Source organism: Aspergillus sclerotioniger, assembly GCF_003184525.1.
Source record: "Aspergillus sclerotioniger CBS 115572 chromosome Unknown BO94scaffold_1, whole genome shotgun sequence".
NCBI classification, from domain to species: Eukaryota; Fungi; Ascomycota; class Eurotiomycetes; order Eurotiales; family Aspergillaceae; genus Aspergillus; species Aspergillus sclerotioniger.
Window position 1 is genome coordinate 136,389 of NW_020290991.1, and position 19,161 is coordinate 155,549.

At 48.3% G+C, this 19,161-nt stretch overlaps 9 protein-coding genes and 1 non-coding gene across 10 annotated transcripts; 6 read left to right on the plus strand and 4 right to left on the minus strand.

Moving 5' to 3' along the window:
- Positions 1 to 811: 811 nt before the first annotated feature.
- Positions 812 to 1,681, minus strand: BO94DRAFT_561731 (uncharacterized protein). Its single transcript, XM_025614238.1, has 2 exons — positions 1,227 to 1,681; positions 812 to 1,165 (listed from the first exon to the last, which is right to left on the minus strand). Exons 1-2 carry the CDS (start codon positions 1,361 to 1,363, stop codon positions 988 to 990), a joined length of 315 nt encoding a protein of 104 aa, XP_025472923.1. The 5' UTR covers positions 1,364 to 1,681; the 3' UTR covers positions 812 to 987.
- Positions 1,682 to 2,077: 396 nt separating this feature from the next.
- BO94DRAFT_453838 (serine protein kinase) lies at positions 2,078 to 3,394 on the plus strand (the record flags this gene model as incomplete). Its single annotated transcript, XM_025607580.1, has 4 exons — positions 2,078 to 2,250; positions 2,298 to 2,620; positions 2,668 to 3,002; positions 3,059 to 3,394. The coding sequence occupies 4 exons, from the start codon at positions 2,078 to 2,080 to the stop codon at positions 3,392 to 3,394; spliced, it is 1,167 nt and encodes a 388-aa protein (XP_025472924.1).
- Positions 3,395 to 4,071: 677 nt separating this feature from the next.
- Positions 4,072 to 4,925, plus strand: BO94DRAFT_541012 (uncharacterized protein; the record flags this gene model as incomplete). The annotated part of the gene is made up of 2 exons (XM_025613026.1): positions 4,072 to 4,113; positions 4,212 to 4,925. The coding sequence occupies 2 exons, from the start codon at positions 4,072 to 4,074 to the stop codon at positions 4,923 to 4,925; spliced, it is 756 nt and encodes a 251-aa protein (XP_025472925.1).
- Positions 4,926 to 6,185: 1,260 nt separating this feature from the next.
- BO94DRAFT_454209 (uncharacterized protein) lies at positions 6,186 to 7,698 on the minus strand (the record flags this gene model as incomplete). Its single annotated transcript, XM_025607600.1, has 4 exons — positions 6,186 to 6,414; positions 6,789 to 7,228; positions 7,409 to 7,543; positions 7,618 to 7,698. Coding segments are annotated over 4 exons (885 nt in total), but the record flags the coding sequence as incomplete, so codon positions are not given.
- A 614-nt stretch (positions 7,699 to 8,312) lies between these two features.
- BO94DRAFT_591721 (uncharacterized protein) lies at positions 8,313 to 9,712 on the minus strand. Its single transcript, XM_025616126.1, has one exon. It carries the CDS (start codon positions 9,686 to 9,688, stop codon positions 8,360 to 8,362), a length of 1,329 nt encoding a protein of 442 aa, XP_025472927.1. The 5' UTR covers positions 9,689 to 9,712; the 3' UTR covers positions 8,313 to 8,359.
- Positions 9,713 to 10,444: 732 nt separating this feature from the next.
- Positions 10,445 to 11,529, plus strand: BO94DRAFT_529568 (2EXR domain-containing protein). The gene has a single exon (XM_025610472.1). It carries the CDS (start codon positions 10,454 to 10,456, stop codon positions 11,402 to 11,404), a length of 951 nt encoding a protein of 316 aa, XP_025472928.1. The 5' UTR covers positions 10,445 to 10,453; the 3' UTR covers positions 11,405 to 11,529.
- A 1,066-nt stretch (positions 11,530 to 12,595) lies between these two features.
- On the plus strand, positions 12,596 to 14,388 carry BO94DRAFT_1356 (C6 zinc finger domain protein). The gene has a single exon (XM_025605693.1). The coding sequence runs from the start codon at positions 12,682 to 12,684 to the stop codon at positions 14,377 to 14,379; it is 1,698 nt and encodes a 565-aa protein (XP_025472929.1). The 5' UTR covers positions 12,596 to 12,681; the 3' UTR covers positions 14,380 to 14,388.
- A 577-nt stretch (positions 14,389 to 14,965) lies between these two features.
- On the plus strand, positions 14,966 to 16,412 carry BO94DRAFT_505239 (aromatic alcohol reductase; the record flags this gene model as incomplete). Its single annotated transcript, XM_025609533.1, has 2 exons — positions 14,966 to 15,391; positions 15,468 to 16,412. Exons 1-2 carry the CDS (start codon positions 15,323 to 15,325, stop codon positions 16,410 to 16,412), a joined length of 1,014 nt encoding a protein of 337 aa, XP_025472930.1. The 5' UTR covers positions 14,966 to 15,322.
- A 440-nt stretch (positions 16,413 to 16,852) lies between these two features.
- On the plus strand, positions 16,853 to 16,923 carry BO94DRAFT_t1. The gene has a single exon. It is a non-coding gene; the product is annotated as a tRNA-Gly (tRNA).
- Positions 16,924 to 17,379: 456 nt separating this feature from the next.
- On the minus strand, positions 17,380 to 19,032 carry BO94DRAFT_591726 (AAT family amino acid transporter; the record flags this gene model as incomplete). Its single annotated transcript, XM_025616127.1, has 4 exons — positions 17,380 to 18,527; positions 18,582 to 18,753; positions 18,807 to 18,847; positions 18,897 to 19,032. 4 exons carry the CDS (start codon positions 19,030 to 19,032, stop codon positions 17,380 to 17,382), a joined length of 1,497 nt encoding a protein of 498 aa, XP_025472931.1.
- Between the last annotated feature and the right edge of the window lie 129 nt (positions 19,033 to 19,161).

Below are 19,161 nucleotides of genomic sequence, written 5' to 3' on the forward strand. Positions count from 1 at the left end.
GTGTCGTTCCTATTATTGGCGTGAAGATGAGATAATACAATAAGTGTATGTAAAGTATTACAGCGTGGATTGAGTGATGAAAGATGGTATATCATAAGTAAAGAGTTAATAATTTCTTTGATAGCTTGGGTCAATTTTTTGTATTGCATGGGTGAGACCTGGGAATTCTCGTTGGAATTTGCATTTACATAGATTATATGGCCTGCGTGGTCTGCATGACATACATAGGCTGATATGATCTCCGTGCGTTTGTATAGCCTGCGTGAAATTATATAATCTATATAGATTTGTATAACCTGCCCCTGGGTGTATATTAGTAATTATAATTCTTAAATTAGTGAGAAGTCCGTAGAGATACATTATAAACTCAACTTGTAAAAGCCGACAGTCTAGGTTATATATAATTTAACTAATACGGCAACGGTCAATCTAATATAGCAAAAACCAAGCTGGTATGGCTGTGGCACCTCCTTATAAAAATATACCAAACATCACAAGTGCCTCTCCATCAGAGTCTTTTCTCTGTAAGCTTTGCAGATACCTTGATCTGACTATTCTCCTACAAATACGGAGGATATCTTCCGAGAAACATTTTGCTATGGTTATTATTATATCTAGGCTCAGCACATCGATTCCCTCACTCACTGGTTGTCATCTTTTTCAATCTACAATCATGTATCGGTTTATAACAAGCAAAATTGTCACCCCGATCAGCAATAATACTCCTCACACATGTGGAACAAGACAGCAAGGGTTGCTACGACATGGTCTATCGTCACCTACAATCGCCGAGGATAGATGCACCGCATTTGCTTCTTAATCTTTTTTCTTGTTTTTTTAAAAGAGAACTAGGACTCGGTTGTTAATTTGTACACCGACTAATTGGTAGCCAACCGGGTTTAAAAGGCTAACAACGCTATTACTTTGCTGCGATTATCGGTAAAGACAGCTAAGTGTAGAAGTCATCTTCCGCTCATGCTTGTACCTTTAATCATCCGAGGCCTTGTTGTCTCTTTCCTCATACAAAGTATGACCAGCATACCGTCCTTCTTCGTCGTGATATATATAGGCAGTTTGAGCCTTGTTGTTCTTGAATTGCTCCTCGTTTGCAAACAGAACTGTCGCGTGGGGTTTCGTATCGGTGTGACTCGTGTGCGTTGGATTTCTGTCCGAGTGAGCTCCCCGCAAATCAATGAATCTAGGTGCACTTTCCTGGGCCTACTTACTTTAGTGTAGCGATGGTGAAATGGGAAAGGTCGGGTTGATGAGAAGCCTGCTCAATCAGGCTGAGTGTGAGGTTGCGGAGGGCAGGGTTGTGGATTCTTTGCGTGAGCTTGACGACGTGTCTGGGGATGGGAGACATGTTGGAGGTATCGATTACTACCAAAGCCTGTTTGTATGCTAAGGAGTACGGAAAAAGAAGAAAGCTCGAATGAGGGTAATCTTAGCAGTTTATATATTTGAAATGGATGGAGTGGCGTGCTACTCGTTCGAATGCATACTAAGCGCCTCAGTCTTTCTCATTTGACTGGCAAGGGTGGGAGGAAGGGAAAAGGTATGGCCAACCGTGATGGAAATGTATGGCGTACCTACCAGTCAGCAGACAAAGGGACAAAAAGGTACACAGACCGCTTTCACAGGGTCCGTGTGCAGTGATTAGCTCACGGGAACCACGTTAGTGACTTCCACGGGCTTTTCAGCAGCAGGTCGCCGCAAAGGGCAGGCGGGTGCTATCTCCATATTAGTAGTACTGTTATTTAGCGCCCGTACTAGGCTTCGGTTGCTCTGTGAGCTTCTCTCCCACGCCCCGGGAGGATTCAGGCGGTCTGGAAACATTTGGAATTTGGGGCGCATGGCCACGTGATTCGCTGATCCCTGCGGTTGTCGCCTAGACACATCGCCGGTCGCCCACCCCCAAACAATCTCGAAATACCAGCATCATGCACACGCGAAGATGATCTATTATGCATGTAGGACTCTCCATCAGGCAATTACAAGGACATTTATCACCTCGAGGAGTATAGCTTCAGTACCTATTGCTCTGAATCACGCCACCTTCTTTTCAACGCTATCCCGGATGGATCAACCTCTTTTATCATGCCCCATTGATGCAGAGCCTCTTGACCGCTATAGAAGAGGTGGCTACCACCCAATCATCCTGGGCTGTGTCTTAGGAAATGGGAGATATAAAATCTTGCATAAATTAGGATGGGGCGGTTACTCCACAGTTTGGGTTGCAAGAGATCAAAAGTAAAGGCAATTCCTACCTTGATTAAACACAGCTAATCCAATCTCAGGGAAGAGACTTACGTTGCTGTTAAGATCTGCATATCTGAAGAAGCAAACGATAGCAACCTGCGAGACCTCGATATTTTAAATAAAGTGACGTCAAAACAGCCCAGCACTCCACATGTTATGCGCATCCTCGATCACTTTGATTTAGATGGACCTAACGGAGCGCATCACTGCCTAGTCCTTGAGCTCTTAGGCCCGAGCGTCCCCGATGTGATAGAAAGTCGTTTTAGGGATGGAAGACTTCCCGGAGCTCTCGCCAAGGCTGTTACCAAACAGGCTCTGCTTGGACTCGACTTTCTCCACGATCAGGAAATTGCACATGGGGGTGAGCCATCTATACACATTCCTTCGAATGGTTCTTACATTACATAGACCTCCACACTCGCAACTTAGCATTTGACATAGCCCCCATGGACAACCTGACGGAAGACGAAGTCATCAAGATACTAGGTAAACCAGAAATCGGACATGTTCACAGAAATGATGGTCAGAGTTTAGGGCCTGGTATACCAGAGTATATTGTTAGGCCTGCAAGTACATCCTCATGGCCTTTATCACACACAATCAAGATAATTGATTATGGGGAATCCTTCTCGCAGCAAAGTGTCCCTCGGACTCTTCACACGCCATTGGAGGTCCGGGCACCGGAGGTTATATTCCAGGACAGTCTGGATTATCGTGTAGATCTCTGGAGTTTGGGGTGTATGGTAAGACAGAGCGCCAACTATCAGCTTCCTTTTATGATGACTAACCAATATGATAGCTGTTCGAACTATTTACCGGCCAACCTCCGTTCGATAGCTTGTTTACAACACCCAAGATTATTGTTGGGCAAATGCAAGAGATAACGAATGACGCGCTACCCGAAAGGTGGCTGGGTGCATGGGAAACGATGCGTGGTAGCACTATCATGGAAAGCTCAGGGCCCAGACTACAAGAATGGCTGGAGGAGGTATACTTTGATAATGAGAAAAAAGAAGACTTGACAAAGGAGGATATTGTTCAGCTTGGACATATTATCCAAAGTTTACTACGGTTCGAGCCGTCTGCCAGGGCATCGGTGAAGGAAGTTCTAAACGATCCTTGGTTTAGAAACTGAACTATACGCATATAGCATATTGTATTACTAAGTAAGGGTTATGGGTCTTATTTCGCACTATCGAGTGCCATCTTTGATATTTTGAACTTGTTGATGCCAGAACACTGAGAACTTCGAGAATTTGGGAGGCGCTATAGCCAGACCGGTCAGGATGTAACCACCCTGCATCTGCTACAACCACACTTCTTTGCTACTCTATCTGTGTAATCCAGCAGTCTGCTATACAAAAGTTAAATCATTTCTATAGATAATGATATTCAGAGCCTTTGAAACTAATCTCAAAGTATCCATATGCAGGGACTTATATGGGGCTTCACCCCAAGTTTTATAGACTGTTAAACACAGAGTCATATGCAAGGCTTTCTTTATTTAGGTTCCCATGCAGGGCTTCACACGCCTCATACGGAGACTTACAAGGTCTCGCACAGGGTCTTCTGCATAGGCATATACAGAGCCTCATATAGGTTTCTGTAGAGACTTGTATTCAGGTTCTTGATAGAAGTAGGTTCATATAAACTAGAACTGGAATTTAAATTCGTAGCCTAAGACATTTCTTTAAACCTTAGGTATAAAAAAAGTCTCGGGTAAATACGCTCAAACGGAAAAGATCGGACACCGGCATCGTTGGCTGCAGGGCCTCCCAGCATCTTCGCCTTGATCTTGGACAGCTCCACAACATGAAAATTAGGTTACCGGTTCTTGTCAAAGAGGAACCGAAGGTTGGTGTTGCGTATAGGGTTATCAGTAATAGTAAAAATTGGGTCAAGAAGCGCAAGTGAAAATGAACGTATCATGTGATTGCATAATCACATAATAGTTAGTATACCACAACGAGATACGATATGTTCTCAAGGTCCTTAATCGTCCTTTATACCAAGCCCGCGACACCGATGTCTTTCTAAAAGAGCTGGAAAATATCAAGTACTTCGCAGGCGTGTCTAATATTGTGCAGGCGGCGGGTGTTGCCGTATCTACAAACCATTATATGACTTCGAGTAGGAGTGATGGACCATTAGTTGTGACTGGGATTCTACTCGAGGCATATTCTGGAGGGTCATTACGGCAGATTCTTCTAGAGAACCGTGTTACACAGTATCCCTGGAAGCAATGGCCTGTCCAAATCGGAACCGCTCTAAATCGCTTTCACAAGGCAAAGAAAACTCATATGGACATAAAGTCTTTGAATGTGGTCATTGACAGCGAAGGAAACGCAGTGATTATCGACATCAGCGGCATTGGTGGGACAACTCGCTCATGGTGTTCGCCAGAGATTAAAAATGAATCATCTCCCTTTGATCTTCCGTTTGAACAACGCCGGCTTAATGATGTTTGGGCGTATGGTAAACTATTATCCAAGATCGGGTTGCACACAGGGGACGACCCATTTGCAACTACGTTGAAGCAGGTTGCAGATTGTTTAATGAACGATTATTGCCAAACACGCATGAGTCTAACAAGGGCTATATCTCGGCTCGAGTATATAGAAGTTCAAGACAGATTGATCCTGCCGGCGACATATCCTTTTGACTGAGTAAGTGGATATTAATGAAATCTAAGAAAGACTAACAAATTTGAAGAAAAAAACTTCTATATACAGGGACTTAGGTGACGGAATAAATAGTATTCCCTGATAGAATCAGCAAAATCATCTCTATTATTAACGTTCAACCTTCCATAGATTCACAGACTTCTTCCCCCTATCTCCAGAAAACCTCTTGACAACTGTAAAATCTTGCCGTTCAACGTCCTGTACTATCGTTAAATGTATGCCCTCCCTTGATGCCCTCAACACCAACCTCTATCCAACCACATCAAACAATCCCATCCCCACCAACCCCAACCCCATATCCCCACAAAATGAACCCCCCCTTCACCATGATCATCACCAACCCCCAATTCCAATCCCTCGTCAACAAAGCCACAGCATACTCACCAAAACGATAAACATTCGAAAGTCCTCACCACAACACCAACACTAGCACCCAGTACGAAGTCATCCAATACATCCAATGGAATTAATTACCACGGGTGAAGAAACACACCACTTTACATAACCCTTCTACTTATTGGAGCTAGTAGTGCTAGTAGATTGTTGAGGCAGGTCTATATCGCGTTCTATCTACTTTTGATGACCCCAGCACATTCCGCATTAATATCCTCGAGAAACCTATATTGTCATGTTGGAAGATGGCAGCTTTACGCTATGTCAATTGTTATTCTCCATGTTTGTACCTTTCACGGGATTACCTAGGGATACATGCATCGACGTCAGGACTGGAGATGGGGCAAAAGAGGCTAGGTCGATCAACAGCTGGAAGGAGGGTGATATAGTCGTTGTGCCGGGTGGGAATCTACTATCAAAGAACGGGAGTATGGAGAAGAGATACTGCTTTCTCTTTGCTGCATTTTCTTGCGATAAGATACGTGAATGACGACTTTCTTGTTTTTTTAACAATGGGCTATGTCAACTCTGGAATGGTCAATGGGAGCAGGGGTTGATATTAGGGCGATGTGTCTTGTTTGAATACATTACGTTCCGGTTGTGGAGATAATCCTGGCGTAGGTAGCTTGATCCTATCAAGAGATCCTATCAAGAGATCCTAAGACGTCGATTCCTGGTCTACGTGTTATCAGGAGTAGAACAGCTACTTGACAATAAGTGCAGTCTGTATGCAAGGCGCTAGTGTGGAGGAAGCCTGGCCTATGTGGTAGCGCCTCTGATTCGTACGGTACATGATGAGGTTAAGGTAAAGCTAAGAAAATGACTTAATCGCCTCCTGACGGGCGTGCATCATCCTGGCCTTCCCTCTTCCCCCTCTCCCCCGTCTCCTCCTACTCCCTCCTTCCTACATCCCGTCTCCCTATCAAGGTCAGCCCGCGCACGGTGGGCCATCCTCTGGGTTTCCCGAAGAGCCTTGCGGCCCTTGGCCTGGTCCTTGGCGAACATGTGAGCAAGATCCTCGTATATCTCTCGAAAGGTACAGACATCCTCCACGTTTCCAAAGACCACGATGGACCATCTTTTGTGCCTCCTGGACGACTATGCGATCCTCGGCTTGGTCCTTGTCGAATTTGTGGGCAAGGTCGCCATATATCTCTCGAAAGGTACAGGCATCCTCTACGTTTGCAAAGGCCACCTGAGGAATGAGTCAGGCGCAGACTCCCTATTAATACTTCATCCCGGTCGGGCGATCTAGAGGCGCCCTTTTTGAGGAACGTACGCCATCAGATCCAACATGCTGTGTTTCGTCGACGTTTGGCTAGTAAGAGGATGGGATCCGCTCGTTGAATTTCTGGAAAGTCGCGTCAATTCGATCATTGTTGACCTTGTTCTGGGACGAACGTATGCAATTGAATCCGACACGCTGTGCTTCGTCCACGTTTGACTGGGAACAGGTTGAAAAATGGCCAAGATCCGTTCATTGATTGTCTGGAATGTCCCGTTGATTCGATCATTGTTGACTTCGTTCTACAAGAAACAACATCTGCAATTAGGTCCGACACGCTATGCTTCGTCCGCGTGTGGCCGGTAGCAGGACTAAAGGTGACCGGGATCCTCTCGTTTATTGACTGAAAGGTCGCGTCGATCCGATCATCGCTCACTTTGTTCTTGAACGCATCGCGACGTGCGTCTTCAGGTAGGAGTCTGAGGTCGGGCTCGGGCAAGACCGTGTCAGACCGAGAACCGGGTCTGAGGGAGATTAAGCCTTGCGAGTCTCCGTAGATGGCCAGAATCCGCTCCCAAGTGTTGTAGTTGCGAAACTGTTCCTCTGGCAGGACCTCGGGGAGCTGGTTCTTGTCCTGTTCGGTTGCCTTCCGCAGCTTGGCAGGTTGCTTCGAGACAGATGGGTCCCCTACCCTAGTGTGGCATAGGTTTCTCTTACTATATACCAACATGACCAGTTTTGCCATGCCCATACCCCGGCCTTGAGGATACTTGACGCATCTCTTGAGGTTCCGCTTGCTATAGACCAGGATTGCCAGTCTCTCCAGCTCGGTGGGTTACTTCGAGACAGCTGGATCCCCTACCCTAGCGTGGCAGAGGTTTCGCTTACTATAGACGAGGATCGCAAGCTTCGCCATGTCCACGTCGATATCCAGGCCCTGCTCTTGGAGGCATGTAAGGCATCCGTCGAGGATGATGTTCCGCTTGCTATAGACCAGAATTACCAGCTTCGCCATCTCATGTCGATATCCATGCCTTGTTCATGAGAACACTCGACGCATCTCATGCGAAGGATCCGTGGTTTCCGTTCGCTGGAGGAAGCATTCGATTCTTGGGTAAGCTTGTCACGTAACTGGACAAAAGGCGAGGCTTCACTGCCTAGGACGCTTTCACTAGGCTGGTCCGTATCCGGTCTGCGTAGTCTCTGAGTGCCTGGAGGAATCGAAAGGAGGGGATTGAGCTGCTCTTGTGAGCGCCATCTTCGGCCGACATCTTCCTATGAGATTGTCAGATTAAGGCCTAAGCATGGTTTATAGCCAACTTACAGATGCCGGCATCTCCATCGAAAGTGTGCAAGAAAAGAAGTATAAGTGTGGCGTTGCGTCGGTAATTTATCTGTGAGGATATAATGGATGGCACTCCAGGACAAAATGAGAGAGAAGATAGTAGATCAACCAAGGAGTGGTGGATGGCTGACAACAGGTCACTTTGGTTGAGTAGTTAGATATTAGAAGAAAGGGAAGAAAGTAGAGCAGGTTCTGAGTGGACAACCTACGATATATCACCTTATAGAAGCTGCGACAGAGTGCTTGGACCTGCCACCTGGACTTCCTACCTCATTCTCTCCTCCGCGACTGCCTTGCCTTTGCTTTGGTTGTGCAAGTAAGCTTGACTGCTCCTTCCCTCCACGTCAAGGAGTAGGTGAAATCAAGAGACTGGAAAAAGAGATAGATTGGAAGATAGCAAGCCCACCATTCATTGATATGATTTGGATGATTGCTCATATATCATCCGACTAACTAACTAATATAGTCAATTTCAGAAGCATGATTATCGGAATCCTGATCCCAGTACTCCACATAGTCAATTTCATGTAGGCTCTCGCAGTCCTGATCACATCCAGTTTGATATCCTATCCGGCGACAGTCGGTACACCAGTCCTGTTCAAAGCATCGACGCCGACATCCGGGTTCATCAGTCCCCCAGTTTCGTTGCTGATAGTTCCTGATATTCTCATAATATTTCCCCGTCAGGCTCAGGACTTCAAAGCTCCAGTCATACCAGGGAGCGGCTCCTAGAGTGGAGTTATCCCGATTGGGGAGGAGTCCTTGGGGATAGCGCTTACACCATTCTCGCCATGACCATCTGAGTGACCTATATCCAGACAATCGGTAGAGATCTGTGAGCCCCTCCACACGAAAGGATTCGCTCTTCAGGCCGGGATCATGAAGCGCCACCGAGCGTGGATATTGCCGGATATCCAACAAGCAACGCTTAACCCTGGATGTGTTACCCATTTTCTCCGGGGGCCAATGGGCAGCACGAGCAAGGCGAAGCATCGCTGCGGTATGACCAGGTAGATCATTCAGGCGCGTCTCCAGGAAAAAGTTGGTATCTCGAACCAGAGCGTCAATATCATCGAACTCTCGGACAATATCTCTGTACTCCCGATCTTGACTCAGAGGGCCATCGTTGTAGTTCCGATACCCATTGTTCAGGATGAAGTCACGACCGTAATTCACCAGACCCCAGTCGGTGACGCGGTCCATGCGACGAGTATCTGGGACTATATGTAATTCCCGAACATTGGATAGGCAGCAGAAGGGTAGAAAGACGATGTGGTGATCTGGACGGGTGCCGTTTGGATACGGGATGCTCTCTACTACATGACCTCCCTCTTGCCAGTCGTGACCTTGGTCCTCTCGCAGGCGGACAACGAGGGAGGCAATAGTAGCATTCTGGAGGAGTCCAACCAGGTAGTCCGTCTTCTGCCATAGCAAGACTATTTGACCTGGGTCTCGTGGGTCGGGGGCGTAGATATGGACGACCAGATTCACCTTGTGGTATGGTACCCGTGCGAACCTATGTTGGCAATCCAGACAATAATCGTGTATGGACCAGTGTAATCGCATTCGCTGGCAGTGAACCTCGATCCAGGGGTCTTTCAACGATGGAGTCAGATGTATGTTCAGCGTGTCGTAAAGACGATCGGTTATTTCCTTGTAGATAGCTCGAGAGCTGGAAAAAATGCTAAGGGGGGTGTTCTTCATGGTGAACAGTCTTTCGTAGATTTCCAGTCGGATTTCATAGGGCAACTTTCCCAGCTGTCCGAGAGGAGATGGCTCCATGGTAGAAGGTATGTAAATCGGTAGTAGATCTGGTTATTTGCTTTGATGGAGGACATGGATATGTGTCGTAAGTTTCTTGATAGATAGATGAATATGGCGGTGAGTTGATGGGAGTGTGGCGGAAAAGAACAAGAGATGGAAATAAACCAATGAGTGACTCATTCCGGTCACTATACAATCATTATGATGTATATGCCGCCAAATAGTCACCTTTCTAAAAATAATAGGGTTACTAGTAGCTGGTTCGTCATGATCAGGCTGTCCTTTTTTTCCATCTAACCCACCACATTGACTAATATTTCAAGCCATGATCACAATGCATGCATGATGAATTTCAACTCTGTAAGCCTCATCTGGTACTGGTACCTGCTTTGAGACTGCTCAAACCTGCCTTCACATAACTCTTTTGCGCTCATGCCATAATCATCAAGCTTCGGCTTCGGTATTGAGGATTTCCTAACCACTCTACAACTCGTCGATGACTGAAAGAGTCAGTGGTTTCAAGGCTATCACTGGGGGGTAATCAACACACCATCAACTATGGATATGGCACTAATTCCTTCACTATGTTCATTAACCCCGATCAGTACTAGGTATGTCTCACCTCCGGCACTCCCATTGGTTCACGACCGTAAGCCAGAATTATACACTATTTTACCAATGACGTAAGATATCAGGGGTCAACTAGCTTATCATAAGCCACTCTCCATATAAATACTCCCCCTCTCCCCCTCAGCCTACCCCCAGATTAAATACCATATCAAAATGTCCACCCCACCAAGTCCCTACACCTACACCGACGAACAATGGAAAGTCCACACCATCCACCCCCGGCGATTCTACTCTCGCCGTAAAGAAGACGGCATATTACGCCCAACTCGCGCAGCGCCGTATATCTCCATCGGCAATCCCAGTATCGGGCCGCGCACGGCTGGAGAAAAAGCCGCCGAAGCCGACACGGCATTATGGGCGAGCTGCGACAGTGTTGAAGAGTACGAGGCGAAGCGACGGGATCTCGATGCCGCAAAAGCCAAGGCCATGGCAAATCAGCCGACATTTCATCCATTTCCGCGTCTACCAACCGAGTTAAGATGTAAAATCTGGGAGATGGCGATGGAGGAGCCGACGCAAATCACGATCACGTGTTCGGGATATACGCCTGCTCAACGACCGACAGGTTGGTGTAGGACTGTTGGCTCTGGTCGTCCGAGGATTTATGCTACCACGGCGTTTATGCCGCCGTTGATGCTGGTGAATCGGGAGACGTATGCTCTTGCATCGAAACACTATCGTCGGGCTTTTCGGGGTGTGAATGGTGGGGGTGGGGTTCTTGCTGCTTACCCGAGTGTTCTCGTTATTGAAAGGCCCATGGTGCTGCTTTTGCCAATGGATGATTTGGAATTGCTCGCGGAGATTGTTGTCATTGCCACCCCGTCACATGGCATGGTTGGGTTCTCGACCGGATTTTCGGATCGACTTAAGACGATGCTTGGGACGGGGTCGATACGTCGGGTGGAGCTTAGGTTGACGAGATCGATTACCCGGAAGCAGGCGGGTAAGGTTGATGGATATTTTACTTCTTTGTTTTCTGAGATGAGGGCTGTGAATGCAGAGTGGGTTGCGCCAGAACTGACTGTTGGGCCTGTTAATGAGGAAGAGGATCCTGTAAAGGATTCAGATGAGTCTTCAGATGAACCGAGTAGCGATGATGATTGACTTGACTTAGATATAACAAGAATGTTTATTACAAATAATACCTCCTGCCCATCAAACGGAATTCAACCGGGACAACAGAGGCTAGTCTATAGTCACCTGGAAATATTATGTTATCTCACTTACCTAAATGCATACTGCCTGTATGGTTTGTATGTAGACCGTATTTGAATGATTCTGACCAGTAATTCATGAGACAGTTTTATTACTATTAGGGATCATTATCTACCTGCCAGATATGACATAGTCATGGCTTGCGATGGACCATTATCGACTGTCAGATTATGGAAATAATGCAGCAGTCTATGTGGCGGTATCGTATTGATGAACAGACGATAAAAACCTAAACTTATGGTCCACTTGAACTGACAGGCTACCCTTCAAATAAAGAGTATGAAATCTAATGACCGGACAAGAAAATAAAATAACAAAAGAAAAACAAAAACATACAACAGAAGGGATTCGCTGGTGGTCACCCACCCAACTACTAACCTCCCGGCGTGTGGCTTAAGTACGGCTGAGCGGACGGGAAGCCCTGTTCTCCACACCCTGTGGTCGTATGTACTTTTCACTATGAAGATTAGTTTATAGCTGCATCATTTGCAAGTGGTACTTTCTCTGTAGGTTGGGAAATTGCCATGGCACCATTAGATTATTTAAGTATGATCCTAACCTCGATACGATCGAGGTTGCGAGACTACCGGTCTCTATCCCTTCGAGTGTCTTGAATAATTAGAAATAGAGCTATGAAGCTGCAGATAATTATGAAGTACATAACATTCACGTGATTATCTCCACAATATGCGCGCATTGGAAATGCTTAACAACTTCATGTTCTGTTTGTAAAAGCACTTCGCGATGCCTTAGACGGGAACTTTCCGTATGCCAGTCGCTTGTACTGTCAGTTTACAGTCTCCTCTCAGGTAGCTATGAATGCATGCTCGATTCCACTATTGACTAAGCGGAAACAAAGTAGATTCCGATTCCGACCTGTCATCTTACTAGACCTCAGAGTGCAAGAAGAATCGACAGAAATCGGAGCTCCCGTTATCTGTATTGCAAATGGTCCGGCCAACGGGCTGACGATGAACTCTACAGTTCTAGAGTGAGCTTTGAAGGTCTAGTTTCTGCCTGCGGTGCTGCGTGCTGCGAAGCGGTGAGAACCGGCAATAGGTCACGTTACGAGTACTCCGAAAGCCAATCAGAAGCCAGCATTGATCTACGGCTGAGACGTAACTTGTCTTGCTCAGCACTAGTGCTTCACAAATCACTTTCCAGTCATGTCGACGACAAACGTCAAGCGCAAGCGTGCAAGAAAAGCATGCATTCCTTGTCATGAGCGCAAGCGAAAATGCGACAATGTGTATCCGTGTGGCATGTGCAGCACCTACGGATACAACTGCAGGTACACCGACGACCACCCCACTATTCCGCCTCCAGCCAAGCGCGTCAGCCTCGACGGTGAAAATCGTCTGACGAGTCGCTCCGCCACAGACTACAGTCCGAGCAGCCGCCGCGAAGGCGATGGCTCGTCGACGAAGAGTCCCACCGTCGTGGCTGGCGCGTCCCCGGGCATCTTCGACGAGCAGAAGTTCCGATACTCTGGGGCATCGGCGGCCATGGCATTTCCGCATATCCTAGGGGTGGCCCTTGGTTCTGACAGCCCTCCAAAAATGCGGTCGTTTGCTTACAACTTTGGCATTCGTCCCGAGGAGGCATCCAATGCGCACTGCTTTCTGGGAAATCTCATCTCGGAGGAAGACCTGGGTTTCTTCTCGGGGGCATACTTTTCGGTCTTGAACCCCATTGGCGACCAGATGGATCCGAGAATCTACGCCCAGCGATGTCGGGACTATTACCATAGTTCGGGCAGTAATGCAGTCGCCTTTGCCGCCGTGGCCGCTGGCGTTGCTGCTCTCGGATCGTTCCTATCTCCCAACCGACACCCGCGCGAGTCGGACCTGGTGCAGTACGCCAAAGCCATCCTTGATGATCCGGCCTCGATGCGTTTGCATGGCATCGATCATATCGTCGCCTGGGGCCTGCGAGTGCTTTACCTACGGGCAACGACCCGGCCCAGCAATGCTTGGATCGCCTCGTGCACGCAAATGCACCTCTGTGAAGCGATCGGGCTGCACGAGGAAGAGAATATCAAAAAGATGGCGTCGCTTGCTGGCGCCGCGGTTCTTGGGCATGATACGGACCGGTTGAGGAGAATATTCTGGATTGCATGGGCCGGACATACCATGCTGTCGTATGAGTACGATCGTTCGCCGGTAGCATTTCGAACCGTGACTTGCCAGCCGATCATCTCGATTCCAGGGTCTGTTGCCGATCAGTTCGTCCAACTGATTCAGATCATTCCATCGCCTAATTCCCCGTTCCAGCTGGAATTGCAGCCTACTCCGAGTGAGGAGCTATTCAAGCGTTTCCAAGCGCTGGATGAGCTTCAATTTACCGATCCGTTTCTGGTGGTGACCAAGGCAGATATTGCGTTTTGCTTCTATCGACGTCTTTACCAGCTGAAGATCCGTATCCCGGACGATATCATCAAGCTTATTATTGATAGCGGCAATGCCGCAGTGGAGGCGGCCGAGCAGCAAGCGAGTCAGGGTCGTCTGTTCTGGAACGTCATCGGCAGCGTTTTTCAGTATACCTGTATTCTGTTAGCCATTGACACGCCAGCGGCCTCTGCTCACATTGGGACCGCATTCAAAGGCTTGGAGAACCTTGTCAAGGCTGCCGATACGGGGCTGACGCGAGAGGCGTTGTCGATGGCGCGACACCTACTCGGGTTGAATATGGCCAAGAAGCGAAAGGAACTTGCTCAGCTGGAAGCGGTCGAGGCGGGATACGAGTTCTTTCAGGCACCGGTAGCGGAGGCCACCGCGGTGCCTGACATGGATTGGGAGGTGGACTGGGATCAATTCTTCATTGAGCCATATTTACCCATGCTGGGTCCTGAATTTCAGGTTTGATGCGTTGACTGTCAGTGATTCAACTTTGCAACTTACCGGCCTCGGGTTGATTAACCGGGACATCCTTCGGGCTATTGTTATGTTCGCCTGTTGGGGTCTCTGATTGGTTGTGGCAGTCATCAAGGTGGGCGGCTGTCCTGTTGACCATCAACTCTCGGCCTGGTCCATCATCTCGCTTGTTATGAATATACTCCTGGTATGGAGTACGACAGATAATCACCGTCATGCCGCTGCATAATGTCAGTCAGCAGGATGTTAGAAATTGGGACGCACATATTGCATCTGCCTGGACACGATCTCCCTCAGCTGTAATGTGATACTCCAATGATTCAAGTGCAGCTCTTTACCTCAATAATCTAATACATGTAATTTTGAAACAATCTTACTTACTCCCTACCATTCTCACCAGAGAAAACCACCAGTCTGGAACAAAGGGCGTAAACCAACCGCCCAACCAAATAACACAAATTCCAACCTTGGCGAAATCCCTCTTATCAATCAAACTTGAACCACAATCGGCGCCTCATCGCCGTCATTCCGTCCCGCATAAGCCCCGTGCGGCTTTACGTGCGGATATTGCGGAGTTACCCCTAACCGCCGGTCCACCTATCATACCTACGTGCGGCTACTGCGGCGGACAAGCGCGGGGTTATCGGCCTCCCGAGCCTTTAACTTGACCGACCTCGCCCCTTCAACTCTCTTTTGTTTCGGGTACTAGTATCTCCGGACCAATCACATTACAAATTTCCCCTACCCAGTCGGACATACTCTACAATGTGGAGATCTTTAGTCCGAGGCTTAGGCTTTCGAGCACGATCAGGTATGAAATGATAAATAGATCCCCTCTTCCACATAACATACCCAGACACTGACTACTACATCTACTCGCACAGCTTGCACACCAACAACCATCAACGCATCAATCCACACTCCCACATCCACAATGCCCAAATACGCCAAAGACCAGCCCGTCGGGTACAAAAACACCATTGAGAAAGTGGCCATTGTCGGCGTAAGCCCCTCCCTACCCCTCCCTTCCCCTCCCCCAACACCACCCCCAACCCAAAAAAAAAATCTAACCCATCCAGGCCGGCGGCACCATCGGCTCGCACATCACGCGCGCGCTCCTCCAAACAGGAAAACACACCGTAACCGCACTCTCCCGAAAAGACAGCGGAAACAAACTCCCATCAGGCGTGCACATCGCCCCAGTCGACTACAACGATGAATCGACGATCATCTCAGCCCTAAAGGACCATCAATTCCTCATCATCACCATGGCGCCGACCGCCCCGCGCGACACACACAGCAAACTGGTCCAAGCAGCCGCCAAGGCCGGAATCCCGTACATCATGCCGAACAGCTACGCGGGGGACATCGAGAACGTATCGCTGGGAGTGGATACCATCCTTGGTCCGATTGCACAGGCCAGTCGCGAGGAAATCAACAGCCTCGGTATGCAATGGGTGAGTGTGTGTTGTGGGTTCTGGTATGATTATAGTCTTGCGGGGGGAGATTCTCGGTTCGGGTTTGATTTCGAGAAGAGGACGTTGACGTTCTATGATGATGGGAATACGAAGAATACGACGTCGACGTTGGCGCAGGTGGGTAGGGCTGTGGCGAAGGTGTTGAGTTTGAAGGAGGTGCCTGAGGATGAGAACGATACGAGTCTTACTCTGTCGAGGTTCTTGAATCAGGGGGTGTATGTTAAGAGTTTTGTGGTCAGTCAGAGGGATATGTTTGAGAGTGTGAAGCGGGTTACGGGGACGAGGGATGAGGATTGGACGATTACTCATGAGGATACGAAGAAGAGGTATGAGGAGGGTATGGCGATGGTTAAGAAGGGGAATATGGCGGGGTTCAGTAAGTTGTTGTATGCGAGGGCGTTTTATCCCGATGGGGCGAGTGAGCATTCGGCCAAGGCGCAGAATGAGTTGTTGGGGTTGCCGGAGGAGAGTTTGGATGAGGCGACTAGTGAGGGTATTGAGTTGGTGAAGGAGTTGCAGCTTAGGGTGGAGAGGATGGCGTCGTGATGATATTTGGGTGTATGATATGTGGTATTTCTTTGGTAGTTAGGATTGGTTTTGTTTAATGGATTTGACAGATATAAAATTTAGTATAAATAGTCAGATGACTTTGGCTGTCAACTATAGATGCACGGATGAGTGCTGCGCAGTTTTTACTATATGTCAACAGGGTACTACTACTAGTATAGTATGTCCTGCTATCCATGAGTCGCACTATATATATTTCCCTTGTGTGGAAAAGTTATCGGGGTTATATCTAGATCAGAAAATCTAATGCAACTGCCAAGGCTGAATCAACTTCATACTACTCTAGGGCAATAGCAACTGTATCCAACTATATACATATATAACGACTTGAATCAATCTGATCCCCAAGCCCATCCAGCATACATCTACCCTGAAGCCAGCCTCATATACCTAAAACCCAAGACAGAAATATATCAACAGCATCATTGGTCTAGTGGTAGAATTCATCGTTGCCATCGATGAGGCCCGTGTTCGATTCACGGATGATGCATTATTTTTTCTTTTTTCTCCATTCATTCTCTTACCCGTAGCGCTAGTGCTATCTACCAATGCACAACGCTTAGATACAAAAGGCCATGAAACACATATATTGGTCTATATTGTTATTGTGACATGCGATGCGGCTAAGAGGATACCTATGACATGTTTAATCCAGACAATCGATAGAATTAGAATAGTATATCAAGAAGAGAAGTAAGATAACTCTGCATAGCATACCTCCTCCACAAACCTAAGGCTAAGCATCAAAGGTATACAGTACCTGCATCCATATATCTTTATCCACCACCACATCCATACGCATATCTATACCCACCCCCCCAAGAAACTCACCTAGAACCTCAAATACGACACCCCCTCCTCCACAAACTCAACCCCTCATACTCCTCCAAAACCCCCACCTCCCACACACTCAACCCCCTCCTCCCCATCCCCAAATCCGCCCTTCTCACATCCACCACCCCGTCCCCTTCCACAACTTATACCCCACCCCCAAGACCACAAAAACCGGAACTCCCAGAAAAACCTCAAAAAAGCCCTCCGCACTGGTCTCCTTTCCAATCGGCCTCACACTCACATACGCCATCATCCCCAAACAAGCCCCACACAATCCCAACAAGCAAATAGCATGAACAGGCCATCCTCTTAACCTCCACGCAAACCGTTCCTCGAAGACGGTGTCCCCTTGTGCTCGCACCGCCCTTCGCATTTGGATATTCGTGATGGAGATGGTCAACCACGCGAGGAAAAACACCGTCGAGGAAATCGAACTAAACCAGGTGAAGATCTGCGCGCCAGTTCCACTGCAGTTGATATACGTGAACAACGTGGAACAGATCCCTGTAACAAGAAGAGAAATGTATGGTCGGCCGCGGGTATCAATCCTCCCGAATATCGGCCAAACCATTCCCATTGATGACAAAGCCGTTAAAATCCTCGAAGCGACGTACATCGCCTCTGCGGCATTAGAACAAACCCCTAGTAGAATCACCGCGTTAAGCAGGGATGGAAGGACTGGGATCTTGGCGTTTTGGAGAGCAATCACGAATGGACTTGCGGCCACGCTACCGCTCGTGCCTAGTAATTCTGGGGATGTATATGGGACGAGGAGCGTGATGAACACGATAGATAGTTCATAAAACACAACCAACCGTACAATCAACCCCCTACAAGCCCTGGGCATATCCCATCGAGGCATCTTCGCTTCACCTGCACTTATACCCATTATTTCCTGGGCGCCCATGGCCCATACCGCCAGCGGGATACATTCACACACTCCCTTGAAGCCGTTGGGGAAGGTAGGGGCGGAAGTATAATTCCACCCATACGGAGTATCCGGGGTATCACCGGCGCCGGAGAGCATAGCAACACAAGCAAAGATAAGGATCAGCATCATGGAGACCTTTGCGCAGGCGGTGAGGAATTCGAATTCAGCGAAGAACCGGTTCGGAAGGGCGTGGATGGTGAAGATGATGAAGAGGAAGATGGTCATGCAGGCGGGGGTGGGGAGGGAGGTTGTCCACCAGGTTAGGAGGATGCGGGTTATGGAGGCTTCGGAGGCGATTATGGTCGTGTAGGCGAGGTATTCGCTTATTCCTGCGGTGGGGTGAGGTTAGGGGGGTTTATGTGGGGGAAAGGGGAGGGGAGTACCGATGGCGAAACCCAAGGCTGGGTCGACAAAGCGGGCGGCGTGGTCGATGAAACTGCTAGATGTGGGCCAGATGCAGGTGATTTCGGTGAGGAGGCTCATGAGGAGGTAGACGGCGATGCTGACGATGGTGTAGGCGATTAACATGCCGGATGCGGAGCCGTATTTGAGGGACTGTTTTGTTAGTGGTTGGTTAGGGTTAGGTTGGAGGGGAGGGGAGGGGGTACCTTTCCGGTGCTGACGAAGAGGCCGCTGGAGAGGTTGGCTCCTGTGGATGTTAGATGAGAGGTATGGGATATGGGAATGGAAGGGTATACCAAGACAGATCATCTGGATGTGGCGAGCCTTAAAGGTACGGTGTAGCTCGTTAGTTTGGGCTTGGGCAGGGAGAATCTCGCCCTCGGCTTTGTCGGGGACATCTTGATGTATAGAGGCTTTTTCGGTGTCTGTCATGGTGGATTGGTTTGATTGTTTCGCAGTACAGGTGAAGAGGACAGCATATATGCATGCTGCCAGATGCTACAGCTAGATATAGTGGATTGCGGGGTCCGGGGAGATACAAAGATAGCTCGGTGATGGTGT

Coding starts and splice junctions, on each gene's coding strand:
- BO94DRAFT_561731 (XM_025614238.1), bottom strand. CDS start 1,363: ATGTCTCCCATCCCCAGACACGTCGTCAAGCTCACGCAAAGAATCCAC. Junction 1,166..1,226: donor TTCACCATCGCTACACTAAA/GTAAGTAGGCCC, acceptor TCACTCGGACAG/AAATCCAACGCACACGAGTC.
- BO94DRAFT_591721 (XM_025616126.1), bottom strand. CDS start 9,688: ATGGAGCCATCTCCTCTCGGACAGCTGGGAAAGTTGCCCTATGAAATC.
- BO94DRAFT_529568 (XM_025610472.1), top strand. CDS start 10,454: ATGTCCACCCCACCAAGTCCCTACACCTACACCGACGAACAATGGAAA.
- BO94DRAFT_1356 (XM_025605693.1), top strand. CDS start 12,682: ATGTCGACGACAAACGTCAAGCGCAAGCGTGCAAGAAAAGCATGCATT.